Source organism: Indicator indicator, chromosome 4 (assembly GCF_027791375.1).
Source record: "Indicator indicator isolate 239-I01 chromosome 4, UM_Iind_1.1, whole genome shotgun sequence".
NCBI classification, from domain to species: Eukaryota; Metazoa; Chordata; class Aves; order Piciformes; family Indicatoridae; genus Indicator; species Indicator indicator.
Window position 1 is genome coordinate 46,323,125 of NC_072013.1, and position 22,035 is coordinate 46,345,159.

The 22,035-nt window shown below is 39.3% G+C and overlaps 1 protein-coding gene across 1 annotated transcript in view; it reads left to right on the plus strand.

Annotated features, from left to right (window-relative positions):
* Positions 1-6,039: 6,039 nt before the first annotated feature.
* MIA2 (MIA SH3 domain ER export factor 2) overlaps positions 6,040-22,035 on the plus strand; it is a 40,166-nt gene continuing 24,170 nt past the window's right edge. The window contains exons 1-7 of the mRNA XM_054400478.1: positions 6,040-6,154; positions 7,598-7,731; positions 9,006-9,092; positions 9,423-10,551; positions 14,519-14,701; positions 14,824-14,924; positions 20,529-20,660. Coding sequence (XP_054256453.1) covers positions 6,040-6,154; positions 7,598-7,731; positions 9,006-9,092; positions 9,423-10,551; positions 14,519-14,701; positions 14,824-14,924; positions 20,529-20,660 — 1,881 coding nt within the window. The remainder of the gene's footprint in view (positions 6,155-7,597; positions 7,732-9,005; positions 9,093-9,422; positions 10,552-14,518; positions 14,702-14,823; positions 14,925-20,528; positions 20,661-22,035) is intronic.

Here is a 22,035-nt window from a genome sequence, read left to right on the forward strand (position 1 = left end):
TACTTAGTACAAATTCAAGTGGTACAGTGTTATCTATGAAGGTGAATACTGGGTTTCTATAATTTTTGTATGGAAAACAATACCATCTGTCTCTCTGTTCTGTACATGTGCAAATAAATGTGGCTTTGTAGACTACTCTCTGAATGCCTATGATGTTTTCTATAACACAGGTGTATTACCTTAGTCCTTCTACATTTAAAGCATGAATCTTTCGTTCTTACAGGCTTTAATTAAGGCCTGCTAACTGACTATGAAACACTGCTATAATCTGTTGTCCTGGCAGGAAGAGAATTCTCAGATCTCATGTGCCAAATTGCAGACCAGGGAGGCCCTAGACAAATTTCAGAATGGAAATTACATGTAAGCTTATTTTAGTGACTCAAATGTCATACATACCTATTTTTTCTGGAACACAGAGCAGTCTATTGTGAACTTTTACTTTGAGGGGGTGTCAATTTTTAGAGTAGTGATGGACCCCTGTTCTGAAGTGCTGATCTTCCTGGCTTAAAGAAACATCCCTAGCAAGGGATGAAGTGGAGTGTTCTTTCACCAGAAATTGTGGGAAATCTCTTCTTCCCCCTTCTCAACAAGCTCAAGATTTTTTTCTGATTCTTTAGTTCATTTGCTGCTTCAATACCCTATCTGCCTCAGCTTCTCTACAGCTGAGAATTACTTTTAGTTCCTGTCAGTAGTCCCCAATCACATTTCCTTCCCTTTAGAGAAATGGTGGGGAGGTTTGTCTCATTGAAGGACAAGCAAAAGCTCATATGCCTTATTGAAGGTGTTAAACCCAGCAGTTTACCATAAAGAACAAGCTCATGTACTGAGTACTTGAGTAAATGTTACTGGTTTGTATATTTCAACTAATTTCACATTTCAAATTGCTATTGGAAGCTGTTCTAGTTTTGTTCATTTATTTTCTTAACTTTTTTCCAGGTTTCTTATTTTGAGCTTGAGTCACACTACACAGCAGTGTATATTTAGTGTGCAGATTTTAATGGCTGATACTGCAGTCCTTATGCAAAGCTAGAGACGTAGGTTGCTCCTCAGAAGCCACTGTTTCAGAGCAACATCTTAACAGGATTCCTAAAAAGAGTGTGTTGGGTTCTGGTTACTGAACTAGGGACTGGATTTATTATGTTGTTTCAGGTTATATTGCAGGCAGCAATATATTTTTGATAAGGTGAAACTAACAGGAGTTTTGTGGCAGAGTACAAAGTTAGTGATGAATTTGGTAGTTCAACGGTAGAAGAAATTGCCATGGTTTTATTTTAACCTGTGCCATTAGTTAGCCTTGCTAAATTAAATCTAAGCAGCTCAGTGCAACATCTGGGCTCCAACCAATATTCCACCACAGAAATAAGTATGTGACAGTAGTAGGTCTATCCCAATATTATATAAAGACATGTGTCTTTACAAAGTAGTAATATTTCCAGTCATTGTTACATTTGCCTTCAAGATCCTCTTACTCTGAAAAAATTTAAGAGCTGTGGACATGAATGAGACCATGGATGCTTCTTCCTTGCTCTTCCCAGTCTGCTGTTTCAAATAGATTAACAATTTCAGAACTGAAATTGATCCAACAGTTCGGGCTTTCTGAGAATTAAGCACAGAGAGCATAGGAGTAGGAAACAAAACATTTTATTTCCCTTTCACATAGCGGTGAGTAGAGGATCCAAGGAAAAATGCCTTCTCTTTTTACTTAAGTGATGTGGGAAAAGGAATGATAGAAAAGGGATAAAAACTAAAAATTAAGTAGAGATGTGAGTGTGCAACATACCATGTGTGCTTGTCCTGTGGAGTGCTCCATCAGATGGTCCCTTCTAGCTTTAAGTATAACTTCAGAAGGTGGTTGCTGTTCTGTTTAGAGCTTTTTTATAATGCACTGACTCTATACCATCTACTTGTCTTTTTCTTCAGTCCTGATGCACAGATAAACATGAAGGCTCCAAGAATGTGTTTTTCCCACTCAGAGTCCCTGTCAGAGTAGATTTTATGCAGATTGTTTGTTAATTATAAGCTCAAACATGGCTTCAAATTCCTGCTCCTCAAGGTGATGTCTTTTGTGCTTAGAACAGCTTCATTGTATGTATTCAAAGGAAACCCAAACATCATTTTTCTGCAGAACTAAACACACCCCTCCAGCAAAATTAATTTCCAAACCCAGTAAACCTGCAAACAGATTTCTAGAACATCCTTTGTTTATCAGAAAAGTAAGAGTCTTGTGTTGAGGTGCCAGTTATAGTTCTGAGATCTAGGTTCAGCTGCTGGTTTTTATAGCAATTACTGTGGTACAACAGGACAAACCAATTCATTTCATATATGTCCAAGATCTTTACAATTAGTTTTCCTGCTCAAAGAAGTGTTGCTCTGAGATTACATTTAATGCTGATATCAAATGCTGTCACAGTGGTGCATAAGTAATATACCGAGGCCTGTATTTTGTAAGATGTAATTTTGCTCTGGGGGTTTTGTGCCTCTTCTCAGTTTCAGAGCACACCTGTGTTTTACCACAACTTTTGTTCAAGCAGTTGTTAGATGACAGTGTTATGACAAAGTGTTAGGCAGTCAAAGCTTGGAAACACATTGTCAAGATCCAAAGTAATGTAAGTCACAAGTTCTGTGATTTTCTAGAGATGCACTGTAAATTGCCATGCTTGTAACTGTTTCCCTGATAGGGAAGCAACAATGGCTTTTTTCTTGGTTATCCTGGTTAAAAAAGTTGGTTTAAATCTGGAGAGCAAATGATTGTTACCTGTTTAGATTTGCCTGTCTGCAAGAGTGAACTGGTGTTCCTTTTCTTCCTTTGACTTATTAATTCTTAAAAGATAGGTATTTTTAAATCAAATAAAATCTTTTTGGCATGACAGCTGATTCCATGAAGTTGATCTGAATTTTCATCCAAACATCTTAAGTCAAGAGAACCATATTTTTAAAGGTTTGGGGATTTTTTGCTGTGGAATGTATTCTTCCATGTATTAGTGCAGGATTCTACACAGTGAAACCCTACATTCTATATGGAGCCTTTTGGATCTCTAGTAAAAATATAACTAAAGCTGTATTTACTGTTATTATAAAATAGATGTTGACTTCAATATACTTAGAAGGATTTTTACCAACTTAGGATTTGCTTTGGGATCTGTAGTTAATGCAGATATTGACTAGTTTAGGAAATACAACATCTCTTTCACCTATACAAAACCATATCTTAAAAGTCCCATCCAGTGTGCCATACTACTAGGTTTATTTAAATTAACCATTAATTCTGAGTTGATTTTTCTGTGAATTTCATGTATCATAATGGATTTCTACATTTCTAGCTCAGTAATTAAAAGTTACTAAGATGTCATTGCAAACAAAAAATTGCCAGTTTCATCTGAATGAAAGATGTTGGAAACATCTTTTCTACTAGCATTGTTTGTCTTTGCATGTGTGAGCGTGTGTGATTTACTCATATTTGTTGCTTCAGTTCCACAGAACAGAAAGTGACTAAGTTTCATTCCATCTGCTATAAAATATTCAACTTTGTCCTTTGGAAGCTAGCTATTATACACTCCATGAATCTTTATCTTTGATTTTAGTTCAAAGGTGATTACAATTTATGCTTGTGTAACATCTGCAGGTATAGTATTTACACTCAGGAGAAAATAATATTTTATATAAATATGATCTATTATTGAAGTTACTGGAGGAACAAATGACTTGGATCAAAGATCAGAGCAGTACTCATCAGCCTTTTAACAGCTTCAAAATTAGAAGAATGATGGTTGAGGCTATTCTGGGCACTACTCATTGTGCAGCTCAATTTGAGAATTGCAGGTGCAGGTTAAACTGAGTGGCTAAAATGAGCTACAACATTGTATCTCCATATAAAGACTTGAGAATTACAAAGCTGAAGTCAGGGCCATTTGCAGAGCTATTCTGACAAATAGAGTAATAATGTGCAAATCTGAAGGTGTAGGTTCCTTAAGTTTTTTCTCCCACACAACCTTGCTAAGGAACATAACTTCAGGTGTCAGAATACCTGCCTTTCCCATTTTTAGGTGAATCGGTTCATGTTACCCATCTCAAAAAGAGACTGCTAACTTTTCTAGGCCCCCTGGGGGTTTTGTGCAACATTACAACAGACTCTGCTGACCAGCTGTCAATCATGGTGGAATACAATTGTCGTCCTTACTATTTTGCAGTACATAAAAATCCTCTGTTATATTAATTTCTTGTATGTGCCTTATCACTAATCTGTAGAGATTTAGGAATGAGAAGATAAAAAAGCCCAGCCTATCTTTCTGCTCACCAGGTTTCTTTGCATTTGCCATGTTCTAGCTGCCTGGTATTCGGTTTCTCCCATTCCATGTCCTACTGGTAAACGTCGAGGACCCTGGGGAAGTTCCCAAACCACCAACCCTTTAAGCAAGACACAATCCAGGGGAGTGAAGGGGAGAAAATGTTGATGCTGGACATTGATCTGCCTCAAAGCTAGTCAGGAGCAAGGCCAGGGGGCTGATCTGTATGGTCTTTCCTTCAGTCGCTTAACTAGCAGGAGAGGCAACTGGTGTGCTGGGTCATAGGATAGGCCTGTCTGACTATCACACCATGGAGCAAAGGAAGGGTCCAAAGTGTTAGATTGCAGCTGGAGAACATGCCATCTACTGATTTTTTTGTTTGCTGGGCATTGCTGGTTAACGTGACCCTGGCTCGCTTTGTGCCTGCTTGAGATCTCACCTTCCAGTAGATGATCTGTTTGCTGGCTTAGTAGATCAGGCTAAGCACCAGTGTCTGGCAGGCTTGCGTAGTAGAGCAGGAAGGAGGGGGAACTGTGCTCCATGCAGGAACAAGAAAGCAGAGCAAGTTCTGTGAGTCATGCTCAGGACTGAAGGAGGAGCAGGCCTATTAGGAAACGTATGACTGTAAATATTCTTAGGTGGGGAAGGAATGCAAATTCTTGAAGTGCTATCACGAGGGGAGAGAGAAAAGACTACTACCTCATGCAGGAGGATAGGAAAAGAAAGATGAAGCTCCTTTTGTAGGTCAATTAAGATATAATATTTAGGTGACCAACAAAGTGCAGGACAAAGTGAAGCATTTGAAGCAAAGCTTACTTATAATGCAAATCTCTGCAAGACTTCATTTAGAGCACAACTTCATACCTATAGAAACAGTCCACAACCAGTCCTGCATAATTACTACTTTAGAGCATAACCTGTATCTGAGAAAAGTTTTCTTATAATTCCATATTGGTTGATAGGTTGTTAAGAAATAGAGACTATTCCTTAAAAAGCAGAACATTTCACCAGCTTAGCTTTGGTATGTTGCTCTGTGATACATGATGTAGAAATAGCACATGAATTTTCTGGTCTGAAGAAGCTGAAAACTGCCAAGAACCTTAAAAGATTTTGGAGTTGAGTAAGTACTCCCCATGCTAAAGGATTGTACTTTTCACCTAGCATCCGAGAAAATTCCAAAAGAGTATGTGGGGCAAATTTCTGTTCTGAGTTTTCAGTGACCACCTCTAAATAATTAAAAACCTATCAGTGCACACCAAGTACAGTTTTATTAAATGAAAAAAGCTAGAATTTGTCAGCAATGTTAACCATCATGTAAATCAGTTGAAGCATAAAGTTGATAGTTCACCTTAAAATCAGATGGAAGATGTATATAAAAAATGCATTCATAATTAAAAAAAAAATCCAAATACAACTCTTGTTCGATTTCCCTTAACACAATCTTTCACAAACTCAGCACAAAAGAATCTCTATGATAGAACTTTGATGTGACCAGAACTAGTTTCTTTGTATTCAAAACATCAGTTTAGCTATCAGAACATAGTTAATTATTAAACATATGTGTATAATCAGGACACCTGACTTTGCAAATTTTTAGCATAGTGTACCTTTGCTTAAGCAGATGAGAGAAGGAAAACAGGATCCTTAGTTTATTTGCAATGCTTCATTAGGTTAAGAAAAATAACGTAAAATATTCACACTAACCAAGCATTGATGCAGTTTCCAGAGTTTCACTGCATTCTAGATTTAACTTGAAATGTCAAGGATCTCGAATCAGAGAATTTGGCTGTTAGCAATTTCATTTGTAACAAGTCTGCAGAGTACAAAGGTACTTTCAGAATGGAAGAAGTGTGGTGATCGGGAATGTGAGGGTAAGTAAAAAAAGGGGTGGTTTTTTGAAAGAGTCTGTGGTGTTGCAACTGTTATGAAGCATAATGTGAAAATTAGCAATGAGACTGAAAAAGAGTAGCCATAGGAAGCGTTTGTCATCAATACACTGAGTTTATGGGCAAGAGATTTAAACTTTTGAAACAAAAAGACCAAAATACTGCTGGATTGCTTTGTTTAAGCATATAAGGTCAAAGTTCAGTAAAAATACTTTTGAATAGTTAGTGTTTCTCAGGTTTCCTCAAAATGGGCAGTATTAAACAGCTTTAAAGCATGGGTTTTTACAGTTACAAAAAAAGAAAAAAGGAAGGCTATACAGAGAAGAAAGGCTGTCTTGTGCTTGTACTACATTCACAGCCCATTCTGCAAAATTTTTTTTTCTGCTGTAAGCAAACTGTTTGTTTTGGGCTTTTTTTTTTTTTTAATCCTTCTTATAAAAAAACCCTGTTAATATATCCTCTTTACTTATTTTTTCTTCTTTTACATGAAGTAAGAGCAGTGACCAGTTATGGAATTCCTGGGGAGTAAATAGCTCTGCGGGTGTCAAGAGTCACTGCATCACAAGTGGGCAGCAATAAATAATGGCCTGTTTGTTACCTGTCAATTACCATCATGAAAACTGCCCTAATCATACCTAGTTGAAGCTATTTCTAAGCTGTCTCCATTGCTTTGGCAGCCTTAACTTTTGTTTTTTCAATGTGGATAATTTGTCCTGGAGTGGAAGAAAGCTTTGTTTTCCCCTGATGATGGATCTTTATTCTCCTGTGGAGCCATACTCACTTCAGTGGGTTCTTGATGCTCAGAGGTGTCTGTCCTTGTGGAACTGTGCATGGGATGGATTCCAAACTGACCAGAGCAAATCAGCGGTGGTTTCTCTAAGGAAACAGGGGTGGAGACAAAGAGAATTTAAAGTAATTTAAAACTAATTGGGAACTTTGTTTTTGAAAATGTGTTTAAGGTTTCTTTTGCTTAAACTTAGCTATTTTCTTCTTAACACAAATGTATTCAAAATAGAGGACAAAATCCCTGAAATAACAACTAGATTTAATTTAGACTTTCTACATTATACAGTTATGAATACACCTCAGAAATACTTCTATCTGTTTAGATCTGGCTTTAGCAGTTGAACTTGCTAATTCTCCACATACATTTCAGCACTGAAAGCTTGGCTCAACAAGGATTGGGCCATGCCCACAACAGGACAGAAGCTTTTCTGCCTGTAGTAAATAGGAAAGAACAGAGGATAGGGCTGCTTTTTTTAAAACATTAATTGCTTTCCACTCGATGATATAAATGGATTAATATCAAAATGTATCATGTATTGATGTATTAACAAACATTTAAATGTATTTGTATGTTCTTCAGTAGCCTGACTTCAGACAAAATGCCTCCTGTACATGTCTTTTTCTTTCTCCATAATATTCTAGTGGCAATGAGCAGAGTTCAAGCCACCACAGACTACGTGGGGCCTGACTGCCGGTATCTTAACTTCAAAGCAGGGGAAGAGATAATAGTATACTCCAAACTTTCAAGGATAAATGAAAACTTTTGGACAGGAAGTGTAAGTATTTCAGTCTGGAAGACTTTCCCTATAAATAATTTAGATGGCATGATAGTAACATAACAAATGCAGTCTGTTTGCTTCTAGGGATCTTCTGTCTCTTTTGTAATATTAGCCAGTCATGGATCAATACAGTGGCTAGGAGATAGGTCATTGCTACTATATTTATATAGAAAATAAATAAATAAATATTGGCAAGGATCCAAGTTTTGTATTTCCATCAGTTAATTGTTTGACTATAATGATTTCATCTGGTTCCCTTAAAAAAAATCAGGTCTGTCTGGTCAGGCATCTTCTTACAGGTCTGTGAGTGTGAAAGTTTTACAGTTACTTAATGCCTAGTATTGGGACCTGACTTCACAGTTTAGTGCTTAAGAAAGGTTCCCAGAGAAGTTATCACACATATTTAATGATTCAGAACAGGTGACAATGTAGAACAGCCATGTAGTTAGTTATGTCACAGTTAAGCAGAAATAGATGCACTGATCCAAATCCAACTGGTAGTAAAACTGCGCTTCAAAACCAGAAGATATTGGTAAACTTGGTTTTTTTTGGTTGTTGTTTTTTTTCAGTAAATAATCTGTCACATTTATAGTTTAACAGCGAAATTCTAACTTTTTTTTTTTTTTTTTTTAATCCTAGAGTATCTTTGCAGGTAATTCACTCCCCTTTGCTTTCTAAGATGCATTCCTCCATTAAAGCCTATGTGCAATGGTTTGGTGTAAAGCTAGTGGTTGATTTCTTGGTCAGACTGGCCCTTGATTCTTTCAGGCATTACCACCAAATTATTTTCTGTAGTGTTGCCCTCTTTACTTCCTTTTCTCTTCAGCTGCAGCTGGCCTCATACCTGGATTACAAACCCTAATTTTCTTGTAGGTTAATGGGTCCTTAGTTATTAAGGCACAATTTTTCTCCCAGTTCAGTCAATAGGAAACTTGCATCTGATTTTGGTGGGAGCTGCCTGAGCCCATCTGTGCACACAACAAGGTCTTCAGCTGAAGCAGTGTTAAGGCTGCTAGTTTGGTTCTGCACAAACACATGTTCATAAACATAATACAGAAAATAATAGTATGGAGTAATATACTTCTCCTTGCTTTCTGAAATGGAAAATGGAAAAATAAACCAAACTTTTTGACCAAATAAAATGCAGGGTGTAAGGGGCACTACTGTAATCTTACTACTTGTTTATTGATACTTTTCTAGCATATATGCAAGCACCTAACATACCTCTCACTGAAGTTTAAACACACTCATTCCTTTTATGTATTTTCTAGAAAGGAAAGGATTTTGGATATTTCCCAAAAGAGGCTGTGAAGATTGAGGAAGTTTTTATTGTAGAAGAAGTTGAAGTGCTCGCTAAGGTAAACTACCATCATCAGATTTTCCAGTATAGTTCACAGCAATTGAAAATTTAATATGTAGATAGAAATTTGAGTGTCAATGCAGATTTTATTTCAGATTATTCAAAACATGCTTTGTCCCATCATTGCTCCAATATCATGCTTATTGTCCTCTAAAATAATTTTTATCTAATGAATGATACAGAATCATAAGGAATAATATCTTTACTTACAGTCCTTTGTGTAAAGTTATGCACACACATGACTACACAGAAAGAGAAAAAAAGACATACACAGTGCTGTAGAAAATTACACATGAAAACATTTTAAAAGTTAATACTGTTCTTTTAGGAAACTGATTTCCTTTGCCTTCATGGAGATAAGTACACTTTTGAAAATGAAGACAGCACATTTCAGGATCACAACAAAGAAAACGAACATTCATCACCGGATGCAGAATCAAAGCTGCCCAAAAATGAAGTCTTAAAATATACAAGGGACTCCATGCAAATGGAAGAGAGAGTCAAATCAGCTTCTGAAAACGATTCCAAGGAATCTCACACTCAGGAGGAGTCTGGAAGCAAAAAGTTGCTCAGAAAAGATGATAACAGGAGACATGATAATGAAGAGTCACAAATGCAAAATAGTCTCCCAGTGGAACCCATTCCAACTCAATCCAGTTGGATTGCAGGATGGTTCACCACAGAAAGCAAAAATGATGAAGAGCCATCAGAAGCCAGTACTGAATATTTAGCAGAAAATACATATAGAGGCAGAAAAATAGTGGTAAATTTTGAAAACGAGGAGCCAAGTGATAAGGAGGAACAAGAATCCTCAGCATCTGCTTGGTTTCAAGGTGGACTGACAGGCTTTCTGTATTTTGGTGAAGAAAAAGTGGATTTGTCATCAGAAAAGAATGACCTACAAATCCATGACATTTCTGGTGTGCCTGGGCAAGAAACAGCAGGCACAGCATTACTGACAAAAGAGAGTAAAAGCCAAGAATCAAAATCAAATTGGTTCAGTTTGGGTTTAGGTGATGTTCTTAATTTTGGCCATTCTGAGAAAGATCCAATTGCTATGGAGGACCAGTACAGCAGAGAAACAGAGGATGAAGCAAACAAGAACGAAGTAGTGCAGATTTTAGACCAGAAAGAATCACACACAGGCAAAGAAATAGAGGTGAGACTTAAAGCAGTGACAGGTGAAGAAAATGAAGAGAACTGTGCACAAGAAATAATAGTTTCAAACAGTAACATACCAAATCCTGGGGAGATGCCAGCAAGTGTGGGTACTCTTAATGACACCAAAAGCACCTCAAATAGAACAAAGTCATCTTTTGATATTCTAACAAGTGACAAAGAGAAGCCAACTGAACCCTCCCATTCAGAACAAGGCTTGGTATCAGAAAGCCAACTGCTGAAAAACGCTGAAGCTAAAAAGAGAAATCAGGAGTCAGAAAGCAAACATGGACAGTCAGGTTGGTACATAAATATCTATAATAGCTTTATTAATTATAATATGGACACATACGATAATCAACAGGGACATGAATCAATTGTATCAGATCAGATTTCTTCTTCTCCTAGCCCAACTCAGAACTGTGATCCCTCAGACAGAAAAAATACAGAAGAAAAGCCTGACATAGCTGAAGAACAGAGCCATTTCTTCTCTTTTAGTCTCTTTTAGGCAGACATACTGAAGTTTCAGAGTTCAACAGCCAAAGAAGAGAAAGTGCAGAGTTTTCAAGATGATGTGGGTTTTACTGAAGAAACCCCTCAAAAGGAAAATTATGAGGAACTATTACAAGGAAATAATAACAGAGGAATGAAAGTACAACTGAATCAGAGAGTTAGTGAGGAGCTGTCTGAAAAAGATGAGGGTACAATCCAAAAAAGGAATTTGTTTTCCTCACTATCTGTGCACCATAATGAACACAGTAATGAAAAAGCAATAGATTTTGGCACATTACTTAGCAATAGTGATGCTTCACAAATTTTATCTGTTGAAACGCTAGGAGAACCAGAATCATCTCAAAGACAATCTGTACCTTTGTTTAGTTATTCCAGTACTGAAGAACATGTCTTTAAGAGTAGTGAAAGACAGGAAAGCACCAATATGAAAGGTTATTATAACGGCCCTGTCTCCAAAGATTCTCTACATTTACCTTCAAAATTACGTTTTGAAAATACAGTGAAAATCGGAACTTGTCCGCAGGGAAAATCAAAACTGGAAACAGTCGAAACAGTGCAAAAAGCACAAAATAACCCAAATTCAAGAATGTGTATTCAAGAATGTGTAAATTCACAATATGAATTATCAAGTTATGGGGAACTACCAGGTACTGCAGATAATCATCTGGACATCGAGAAGACCTCATGTGACTGTGAACTTATTCTAGAAGCACCTGAGAAAGGCAAACCAATCAAATGCTGTGATATAGAACAAAACTCAGCATCCAAAAGCCAGTTCAAAATGGATGGTGATGTAAAACAGAAAGTTCACAATCCAGAGAATAAAACTGACCCATTGGGGTTTTATGAAAACAACATTAAAGATTTCAGTCAGGGTATTTTTAATAATGAACAGAATGAGAAATCTGAGGAGTCCCCAAAACTGACTCCAAACCAACCTTTATCTCCTCACTTCTCACCTCTCAGCTTCAGTTTAACAGGTAGCAAAATTTCCAAAGAAAATGGCCACTTGGAAGACATATGGAGTTTCAGAATGGAAGGTAAAACCTGCTAGCTGAGAAGAGAAGAACTAAGTTTCTATGATGAAATAGATCCTCAGTATAACTCTTGATAAAATAATACAGGGAAAAGAAACTGAAGGAGCCCCAAATCAGAAGGTTAAACATAAATCAGATAATGGCAATGCAGGTATCTCCATAGAGAATCATCCTTCTCTTCAGCTAACAGTGCAAAACACAGCAACAGAGAAAAGAAAAATCCAACAAAATCTGCTCTTACTGATAACTTGTCAGGAGAAAAGCTACAAACAGAACAAATTTCTGTAATTATGCAACATCTCCAGAAAGGTGAAGCAGAAACAACACAAGAAGACTCATGTTTTCTCAAACTAAAACAATTCATTATGTTCCCAACATGAGCTTCTGGTATCAGAATGAGTCAGAGGACAGTCTTAATATAGATCATAGAAAGAAATATAAAAATTACATGTGATACAGTAAAAGAAAAGATTTTTCTGTATCCTTAGATTTAGGCCCATCGATTCAAGTCATTACAACAGTGCAAGATACAAAAACATACTTCAAAAGGCACAGTAATACCAAAGTCTTTGGCTGAATTAAAACAATTTATAAAGAAAATTTACTGATGATAAAAGGAACAAAGTTGTCACATGACATTAGTCTGAGTGAATGTGAACTTTAAGCCTAGAAGCCCCCTAAAATAGAAGGCTATTTTAAATAAAAATAGCATTACAGTTAGTTTCTCCTAAAACCCTCTGATTGGAAAGCCAGACTATTATTAAAAACCCTCCAAATTAATTAAATCTTGGCAACCTGGGATTGCTCAGAAACCTGGCTGATAAAGTGTATGTTGAAAAATATTGTCACTAAAAGGATAGATAATGCTGAAAAATTAATTGCTGTTACTGAAACAGGATAGAAGAGGAAAAGAAAAAAGGAAAGAATGTGAAAATCAAAGAGACATGAAGTCCAGAAATCTAAATAATAAAAATTATATTCTAACAGAAAGGGTTTCAGGTAGTATTTTTACCAGACCACCACAGTCCTTTGCAAATATATTTACTAAAACTAACAATTAAGCCTGTAGAAAAAAAAAAATCTGAGGATACATGTTTTATCAAAAAAAAAAAAAACAAAAAAACCAACAAACCAACAAAATAAAACAGGGACGATACTTGGACCAGTAGAATTGAACACTGCCACAGAAGAATGAAATGCAGTTCAGAGGAAAGAAATCAGAGCAAGAAAAAGATACTACTAAATCTGTAGATGATGCAGAAAATCAAGAAATAGATTTAGAAATCATAGAAGATAAATTTGACGAAGGACAGCTTGGCATTTTGGAAAAAACACTGGAGCAGAACCCAGCAAAACCAAGGAATCTGACAAAATGATAGTAGGGCAGACAGAGTTCACGTCCCAAAACCCAAGCAAAACCAGGCAAATATTGTGTGACAAACACTCAGATTTACCAGACCTATTGATTAGATTCCAACAATTTCATTTAATTAAAACAAGACTGTAAGCAATCCTTAGAGCATCTGTGTGAGGGAAGCAAACCGAGGCAGCTGCACCTGCAATTGGAAAAGATCCATCACAAAATCACAGCTTCCTCATGTACAGACAATGATATGCAGGGCAAACAAGCGATGGTGGCTGCACAAAGGGGCATGATTTAACACTGGGCAGAAAAATGAAGAGGAAAAAAACAATGTTTTTCTAGAGCTGCCACAGCTTTTGTTGCTGCAACAATTAAGTGTGCAACCCAAACTGCAGCTAAAGGCACTGGAATAATGCTTAACTGACTGTGATTTAGCAAGAACAAAATATGCTTTGAGGAAAAATATATAACAGATACACCACTGTCTGCTGGTTTAAAATCAAGAGGTAACAAACCTTACTCATAGTATTTAATGAATGATTTACGATATTTTGAGGATCTGTTAATGCAGACACAGCTAATACAATAGTAACAGTTTACGAGCCAGTTACTCCTCCTGAGCTTTGATTGTTGGACTATTCGTGATGGGTATCTTTAGTCAGCAGCGGCTTGAAGCACAGAATTAAAAATTAATTGATTTGCAAATTGTTATTTTTGTTTCTACAAGGGTAAGCAAGGTATGGGTTTTTTTTTAAAGCAGTATTTTATTGGCTTCAGGAAATTTACTCTGATACTGAAACCTAGGCATATAGGTGCTCTTAGTCATACTTCTGCATGAGCATGCCTGCGGTATCTTGTATTCCACAATGGAGTTTGTTACCTTGTTGGGTGAAGTTGTAAAACTTCAATCCTACATCACATATTTAACTGTCCTTTTTGTAAATCTTTTCCTACTTGTATTTGAATATAAGAAAGAGCCCTGCTAATCCTGAACAGGGATTAGATAGGCTAACTATCAAAAGATAGGCTAGCTAGATAGGCTAACTATTAAAACCAAGCATTTTTTTTCCCCGAACATTGATTTTAATTACTATACTATATCACTAGTTTTGTTTAAGCCTTTATCCTCCAAACTCTGTTCTGAGACCATTATTTGAACCAATTCTTTCTTAAATCATAAATCTGTATTATATTTTTACTCTGATCTAGCATCCTAGTGTTTGGAAATAAATTTTAAAAAATTCAAAATCTCTGTAGAGGTTAGTATCTTATAAAAGTGTGTCTGTGTGTGTGAGAGAGCACAAGTTCAATCCTCTGAAAATAAGCATTATTTCCCTTCGCAATTATTTGTAGGGATAGGCAGAAGGAAGCTACTAGAAGAAACATCAGAGAAAGAACATGAAATGGACGAAGCTGTAGACAGTGATCAACATTCAGGAAATCCTGAAGAAAAAATGTACAATTCAGTAGCTGACTCTCCATTTGATGACACACAGCCTGTCTCAGTTGCCATGCAGAGCTATGTGCCTAATAATGGTAAGTGTTAAGTTTCTTCATTTTAAGGAAAATAAATTTGCAATCTTAGAAAGAATTAGTTGGAATGATGTTAAATTGATAATTGTAATGTAAACCCTTTTTTTCCCTTATGAACAAACCAGAAGGAGGATGGATATATCAGATACTTCTGTGCTTGAATGCTTCTGAGATCAGGGAATTGATAAAATCCGGGTTTTCAGCAGTGCTGAGTATTATCAAAGAGGTAAGATTTTTTTTTTTTAATGTGATATGTTACAGAATCACAGAATGTATCTGGTTGGAAGAGATCTCCAAGATCATCCAGTCCAACCTTCAACCCAGCACTGAAGGGTCAACACTAAACCATGTCCCTAAGCACCAGGTCCACAGGCTGCTCAAACACCTCCAGGGATGGTAACTTCACCACTGCCCTGGGTAGACCATTCCAATGTTTCAGAACCCTTTCAGTGAGAAAATATTTCCTAACATCCAGCCTAAACCTCCCCTAGTAGCTTGTAACCATTTCCTCTGCTCTTGTAGCTTGCCACCAAGGAGAAGAGGCTGCCATGTCCTCACTCCAACCTCCCTTCAGATACTTGTAGAAAGTGATGAGGTCTCCCCTCAGCCTCCTCTTCTCCAGACTGAATAACCCCAGCTCCCTCAGATGCTTTTCACAGGCCATGGGCTCCAGGGCTCACTGAGCCTCATTGCCCTTCTCTGGACAAGCTCTAGTACCTCAATATTGTTGACATTAGTGCAAAATTAAACCAGTTATTGGCTATGTTCTGCAATGAGGATTCTGAAAAAAAGATCCTTTAAAATAAACCCTCTGCACTCCCCTTGCCTCTGGGGGTATTTCATGCTAAGTGAGGTAAAGATGGAACAAAATAAATGTCATTAGCTGCTGTTCATCTGCTGCAGCTGTTTGCATTGCAGAACCTAATGAAATTAGTATGTTTGGTTTGGTTTTGTTTTTTACAGAACAGCTATGAAACATCTCAGTGGTCAAAATATCAACATTTGTGGTTTGCTTTAAAATGAAACTCATAGATACCTCTAATTTCCATGACAGATAAAAAAAAAGAAGAAAAAATTTTGGGTTAGAACAAGTAAAATAATCAGTATCACAGTATATCAGAAGTTGGAAGGGACCTCAAGAGATCATCAGGTCCTATCCCCCTGCCAGAGCAGGATCACTTAGGGCAGTCTGCACAGGAATGCATCCAGGTGACTTCTGAAAGTCTCCAGAGAAGGAGACTCCACAACCCCCCTGTGGTTCCATTGCTCCATCACCCTCACTGTAAAGAAGTTTCTCCTCATGTTGAGGTGAAATCTTCTATTGTTTTTAAAAAGTCATTTCAAAGCCTTGACACCTCCCCCTCGGCCAAAAAAATTCCCATAGTTCTTCACCAGAAAAAAAAAACCTTTTAAAGCAAGTATATACATTCAAAATGAGGTAATTGCTATGGGGATGTTTTCAATATCAAACTATAGACACAGAGCGGAGGTGGAACTTACTGGATATTACTGCACAAGAAACAATGCTGCCAGGGGAACGGGAGAAAAGGTAGATGGTGTTGCATTGTCCCCTCCAACAGGAGTAGTCTTGGGTAATGTGGTAAACTTCATTAATTTTTGTGCTTTGAGTGATAAAATGTTTTGCATTGAATGGAACCTTTAAAGGCCATCTGGTTCAAACCCTCTAGAGTGACCAGGGATACCTTTAACTAGATGAGGTTGCTCCAACCTGACCTTGAACACTGCCACATCTCTGGGTTTATCTCATTCTTTAGATTGGTTAATTGAAGTTTCCAAACTGACCTTGAAAATTGCCACATCTCTGGGTTTATCTTGTTCTTTAGATGGGCTAATTGAAGTTTAAGACCCCCATAAATTTCTGATTTCCAGGGTATTTACACAGAGTCTGACGAAAACTGAAGAGCTTTGCTTTTTATTCCTCATGAACCAGATTGAATTTCAGTGCTCATTGATAGTTCACTATGACCAAACTCATTCCTGTATGTTTTGATACAGCTAAAAAAGCCACTTCCACCTTCTACCTCTCACTGTCTCTTAGGGGGTACCACCTTTACAGGCAAGTCATTCACTTTGCATTGTAAAAACTGAGTTAGTCTATGCTTAATAAAATAAAAGTGTAGTTATGTAAAAAAAAAAAACCAACAACACAAAAAAAAAATCCACAAAAAAACCCCCAAACCTAAACCCAAAATAATACAGAAGTAGAGTTAATGTTAGTGAATGATATTGTTAAAAAGGTGCAGTTTGAACCCTTGGTTTCCTGAAGCAGACTCTCAGGCATTGAATCTCATAAAAAGAAGTAACAGAATGTTATATCAGCACGGTCAGCTTGAACTGGGTGCCTCTAGAAAGGGGTCCCCTGAGTTATTTCCCTCTGATTCACAATCTCATACATAAGCTGTTCACACACCTGTTCACACAAAAAGTGTCTGTCTTGTGTTCAAAGTGTTTAACAGTTACTTGTTCTCTTCAGTGACTGGAGTTTTGGTGTAGGTGACTTTACTTACACAGTGTCATAATCTTTTGTTCCATCTGCACCTGGATTTCATTCTTATTTTCTGATTCCAGGGAGAATGGTCTCTTTCATCATTTCCCTGAATTGCAGTTCCTCTTCCTTTGATCGCAAGAGTCACTCTAATTCATATTGCAAAACATACAATCTTTATTAATATTACTTATACAATCTCCTTATGTTAGCCTAGTTACAATATATCAGGGTATGTATGTATACAGATATATAGATATATATATAGATATATATATATACACACAAAACTACTCCTGGCTATTCTTTCTGTGACTGAGAAAGAGTTCAGACTGAGTTCACCAACCTCTAGGCTACAGCTTGTGGTCTAAAGCAATCTAGCTACTTATGCTAAGCAAGTTAGTTACTCATGTTAACTAAGGCATGTAACTCCCAAGAGTTAAATTTAAGATTACTTTAACTCCCAACAGAGATGAAAAAGAATCCACTGCTCTGTGGCATTGCAGCTACTATTTCTTGCACCTTCCCTTACATTCTCTGTCAGAAACTCAGAAACAAGGCTTAGATAAACGTACTCTGGCTGGCTGGTCAGGCCCTAAGAATGGTGGCAAATGGAGTTAAATCTGACTGGCACCCAGTCACTAGTGATGTCCCCCAGGGTTCAGTCCTGGGGCCTGTGCTCTTTAATAACTTTATTAATGATCTATATGAGGGGATTCAGGGCACCCACATTAAGTTTTGAAAGTAACACCAAGCTGGGTGGCTGTTTCGATCTGCTAGAGGGTAGGGAACCTTTACAGTGGGATCTGGACAGGTTAGATCGATGGGCCAAGGCTAACTGCACGAAGTTCAACAAGGCCAGCAGGAACAGGGAGGTGATCATCCCCCTGTACTCTGCACCAGTGAGGCCACACCTTGAGTATCGTGTTCAGTATCGTGTTCTGTCTTTAGGAAAGACATTGAGATGCTGGAGCACGTCCAGAGAAGGGCAATGAGGCTTGTGAAGAGACTGGAGCTCATAGCCTATGAGGAATGTCTGAGGGAGCTGGAGTTGTTCAGTCTGAAGGAGGCTGAGGGGAGACCTCATCACTCTACAACTACCTGAAGGGAGGCTGGAACAAGGAGGGGGCAGCCTCTTCTGTCAAGTGACCCGACTAGAGAAAATGGTTTAAAGCTGCACTACGGGAGGTTTAGGCTGGATGTTAGGAAATAATTCTTCACTGAAAGGGTTCTCAAACATTGGAATCGTTTGCCTAGGGTAATGGTGGAGTCACCACCCCTGGAGGAGTTAAGTGGCGTGTGGACCTGGTGCTTAGGGACATGGTTTAGTATTGACCCTTCAGTGCTGGGTCGAAGGTTGGACTGGATGATCTTGGAGGTCTCTTCCAACCAGATATATTCTGTGGCTCTGTATGCCTGCAGCCCTGGTAGGGTCAATTTTTAACAAAGAAACTTAGCCGAAGCAATCTGGTTTAAAAGACGTTGCGAGACTGCGAAGCCTAACGCGGCTCGGGCCAGGTCGTTGCGCACTGTACCGCCAGGGCCTCACTGCGCAGGTGAGCGGCCGCCAGCAGTCGCTGCTCCACCTGTTAAAGCCCCTGCCCGGCCCCGCCCCGCCGGGCCAATGTCAGCTCCAGCTCCCCGCCAGGGAAGGCGAGCGGCCATGTGGCACGTCTGCCCGCCTGGAGCCAGACCTTTGCCCGGGAATCCTGCCCAGAGTGTTATTTTTGTAAAGAGCTGGTGCTGCGCGGGCGCAGGATGGAGGCGGCCGACAGCACACGGGAGGTGAGTTTCCCTGCCCTTATTAATTTCAAGAAGGAAGAGTTCTAGGTTCGTGGCCAAGGGGCTCCCTAGATCAGTAGCACCTCCCAGCGCCGGACGGCTGCGCGGGGCGGGAGAGGAGAGGGCACCCCTGAGGCACACCTACCCCTTGGACGCTCCAGCTCTGAAACTGTCAGCTGCGTCTGTGAGGCACTGCCGATCTGGGCCATGGCAGGGAGGTGAGGCCCGGTGCGCGCTGCCTCGCCCTCTCACGTTGCCCAGCAGTTGTATCTCCCGCTCCCCCCCCCCCCCCCCGCCCCCCCCCCCCGCTTCAGCCGTGGTGTAGCTTCCCCATTCGGGTCGCAGTGGTGCCACCCTCATCGGGCGCCCACAGCTGCTCCCACCTATGTCCACGCTGTTTATCCCCCCCTTCCCGCGGCGGTAGTGGTTCGTTCCCCGTCGCCCCGCCGCGCAGTGGTACAGGCCGGTTGTCAAGCGTCTGGCCGGAAGTGGCCGCGCAGTAGTGGGGTCGTATGCTGCCGCCCGCGGTAAGATGGCTGCCGGCGGCCGCGGAGATGCTTCGGAGGTCGCCGCTGCCAGCTTGTGGCTGGGCCTGCGGGAAAGCGCACAGCGCTACTGCGGGCTGGCCTTGGAAGGGGCGCGAAAGGTGAGTGCGGGACCCGCCTCCGCCCGGGGCGGGGGTCTGGCGCAGCGGCGCTTTGGCGTGGAGGGAAACGGTGTTGCTGGGAGTGGCGAGGGGCTCCGGTCAGAGGAGCGGCCCCCCACCGGCACGCACAGCGGCGGTACTCTGCTGGGCCGTACCTTGTCGGCGTGCGTCGGTGCCCGGCTGCCTGCCGAGAGTTGCGCGTCCGGGACCGGCGAGACCCCGGGCCGTAGGGGTCCTGTTGAAGGTGGCTGTTTCTTCGAGGATAACAGAGGTCTTAGAACCCCAAACCAGCGTGACGAATGCTCCCTGATTTCACGCACACCCCTCTTGACTTGAGGTGTGGATAGTCTGGCCGTTCTGTTAAAGAAATCGAGATGAAGACTTCACTGCAAAGTATTGAGTTCTTAAACATAAGTTCGCGCGCAGTAAATGTGAGCAGGTTGTATCTTTGAGAAAATAATGATAGCCGTTTACAAACGTGTGTTACATCACTGACTACGTTAAGTATGTTATTTTAGCAGGAAGTTGGTTGAGCAGGTTCTTCTACTAAACATTTTCTATCAATAAATCAAGATTAGTGTTGATTCTTTTAAGAGTGAAATATGTAAGCAGCTCGAAGGAGAATTTGCCATAACTAGTAGGCTCAGAAGGAAAAGTTTTCAGAGCTTTATCTAGCCATCATCACATCTTCTTGTAAATTTTGTGTGTTTGTTTGTTTTTTTCTTGGTAAATATGGAGTTTAAAAAGTCAAAGACTTCTGTTTAACCATTTTCTCAGAGTTTTGGAAAAAAATCCATATACAAGCCTTAGAAGGAAACTTAAGTCAACCATAAAATGTCTATTTCTGTTAAAATATTTCTTTCCCTTAGGTTGAAGCTTTTCACTTTATTTTTCAGGCTGTGGCTTCGCTGCCTGAAGATATGAGACCTGGTCCTGATTTGTATGGTTTCCCCTGGGAAATAGTGATTTGTGCTGGCGTTGTTGGAGCCTTTACAGTGCTCTTGTTCCTATATAGAAGTTATCAATCAGTAAGTGTGCAGATTACATGCAGATAAGTAGAGTGCATTAATGGTTTGAATTTAAATTGTAACCCCATGTAAGATACGGAATGCTTCAGAGTTTTAAAACTGTTGTGACTGAATTTTATAATCCTGGTAAAATAGAAATTGAAATCAAGCCTGATTTTTCAAGACATTAAGTGCTTGAATATGTACTGACTGACTTATAATTAGAGGAAATGTAGTGGAACTCATTGTAGTAAGGCTTGGTTGTTTTTGGGTTTTGTTTATTGTTTTTCTTTTTAGTTTCTACACCAGTTAGCCCTTAAACTATTTTTGTGAGATATAGAGGTTTTCCATAGGGTGTATTTATTGCTGCATATATTGATGTGTCTGTGACTACCCTGGCTGTAGCTAGACCAGCTCAGGTCTTTAAAGGTAATAGTAAGCAAAATTCATGTGGATTCCCATCAAGAAAGGTATTTTAAAACTCTTTGGACAGGGACCTTGATTCTATTTACTGGAACACTGAACCAATTTTGTTGTGTGCTGCTCATGAGCACTAAGCTGATGACTTTGGGAAATGCAATACTGAAACCTTTTAATGCACAAATCAGATTATATTTTTGAGGTAGGGGTTGTCTTCTATGGTAAGTAAGGATCTGAGTAAGTAACAGCTGCCTACCATACTCTCTGTGCTAGTGAAGTAGGGTCAGTGGCCATGGTTCAGTACTTGAAATTTTTGCTTAGTTTTTTGCATAGAGTGTGACTTTGGCACTGGTTGTGATTATGCTCATATTTGAAGAGTGGTTGCATAGTGATTTAGATTTTCATATGTGAGCAACTGCGTTTTTCGGGTTCTAACATCAGGTTAGATCTGCAAAAATGTGATCTTATTCTGCAGCAGCAATTCAGATTGTCTGGAAAGGGATCTGTATTTGTGTAAATGCATATATCTGTAATTTGGGTAAGCCTTCTGTTTTCTAGCAGCATCCCCTGTAGATGGTACAAAAGAGGTGTTTCAGCTGAAGTCAGTCAAGCAGCAATGCTGGTACTGTTTTCCACCTGCACATGTCACTAAGCATGAGATATTACAGAGGTTCTTGATAGCTTTTTCAGTCATCCATACTTGGAACTCACTGACTGCTCTTTGAAGAATTAATTAGTTTACTTACTCAAAAGTAATGGGGTTTGGGTTTTGGGTTTTTTTGGGGGGTGATAGGATAAGGTGTGCTTATGACTTTTTCCCTCTTTTTTTCTATTACTTGAACTCCTTGGCCATCCCATAGCTTTAAATGAGGAGGGAAAAGGAAGAAAACATTAGGAGGTTACATTAGGCACATAATCTGGACTCAGCCTTGAGAGGAGCGGTGTGTTTAAAAGTCCTTATGAGTTCAGCCAAGTT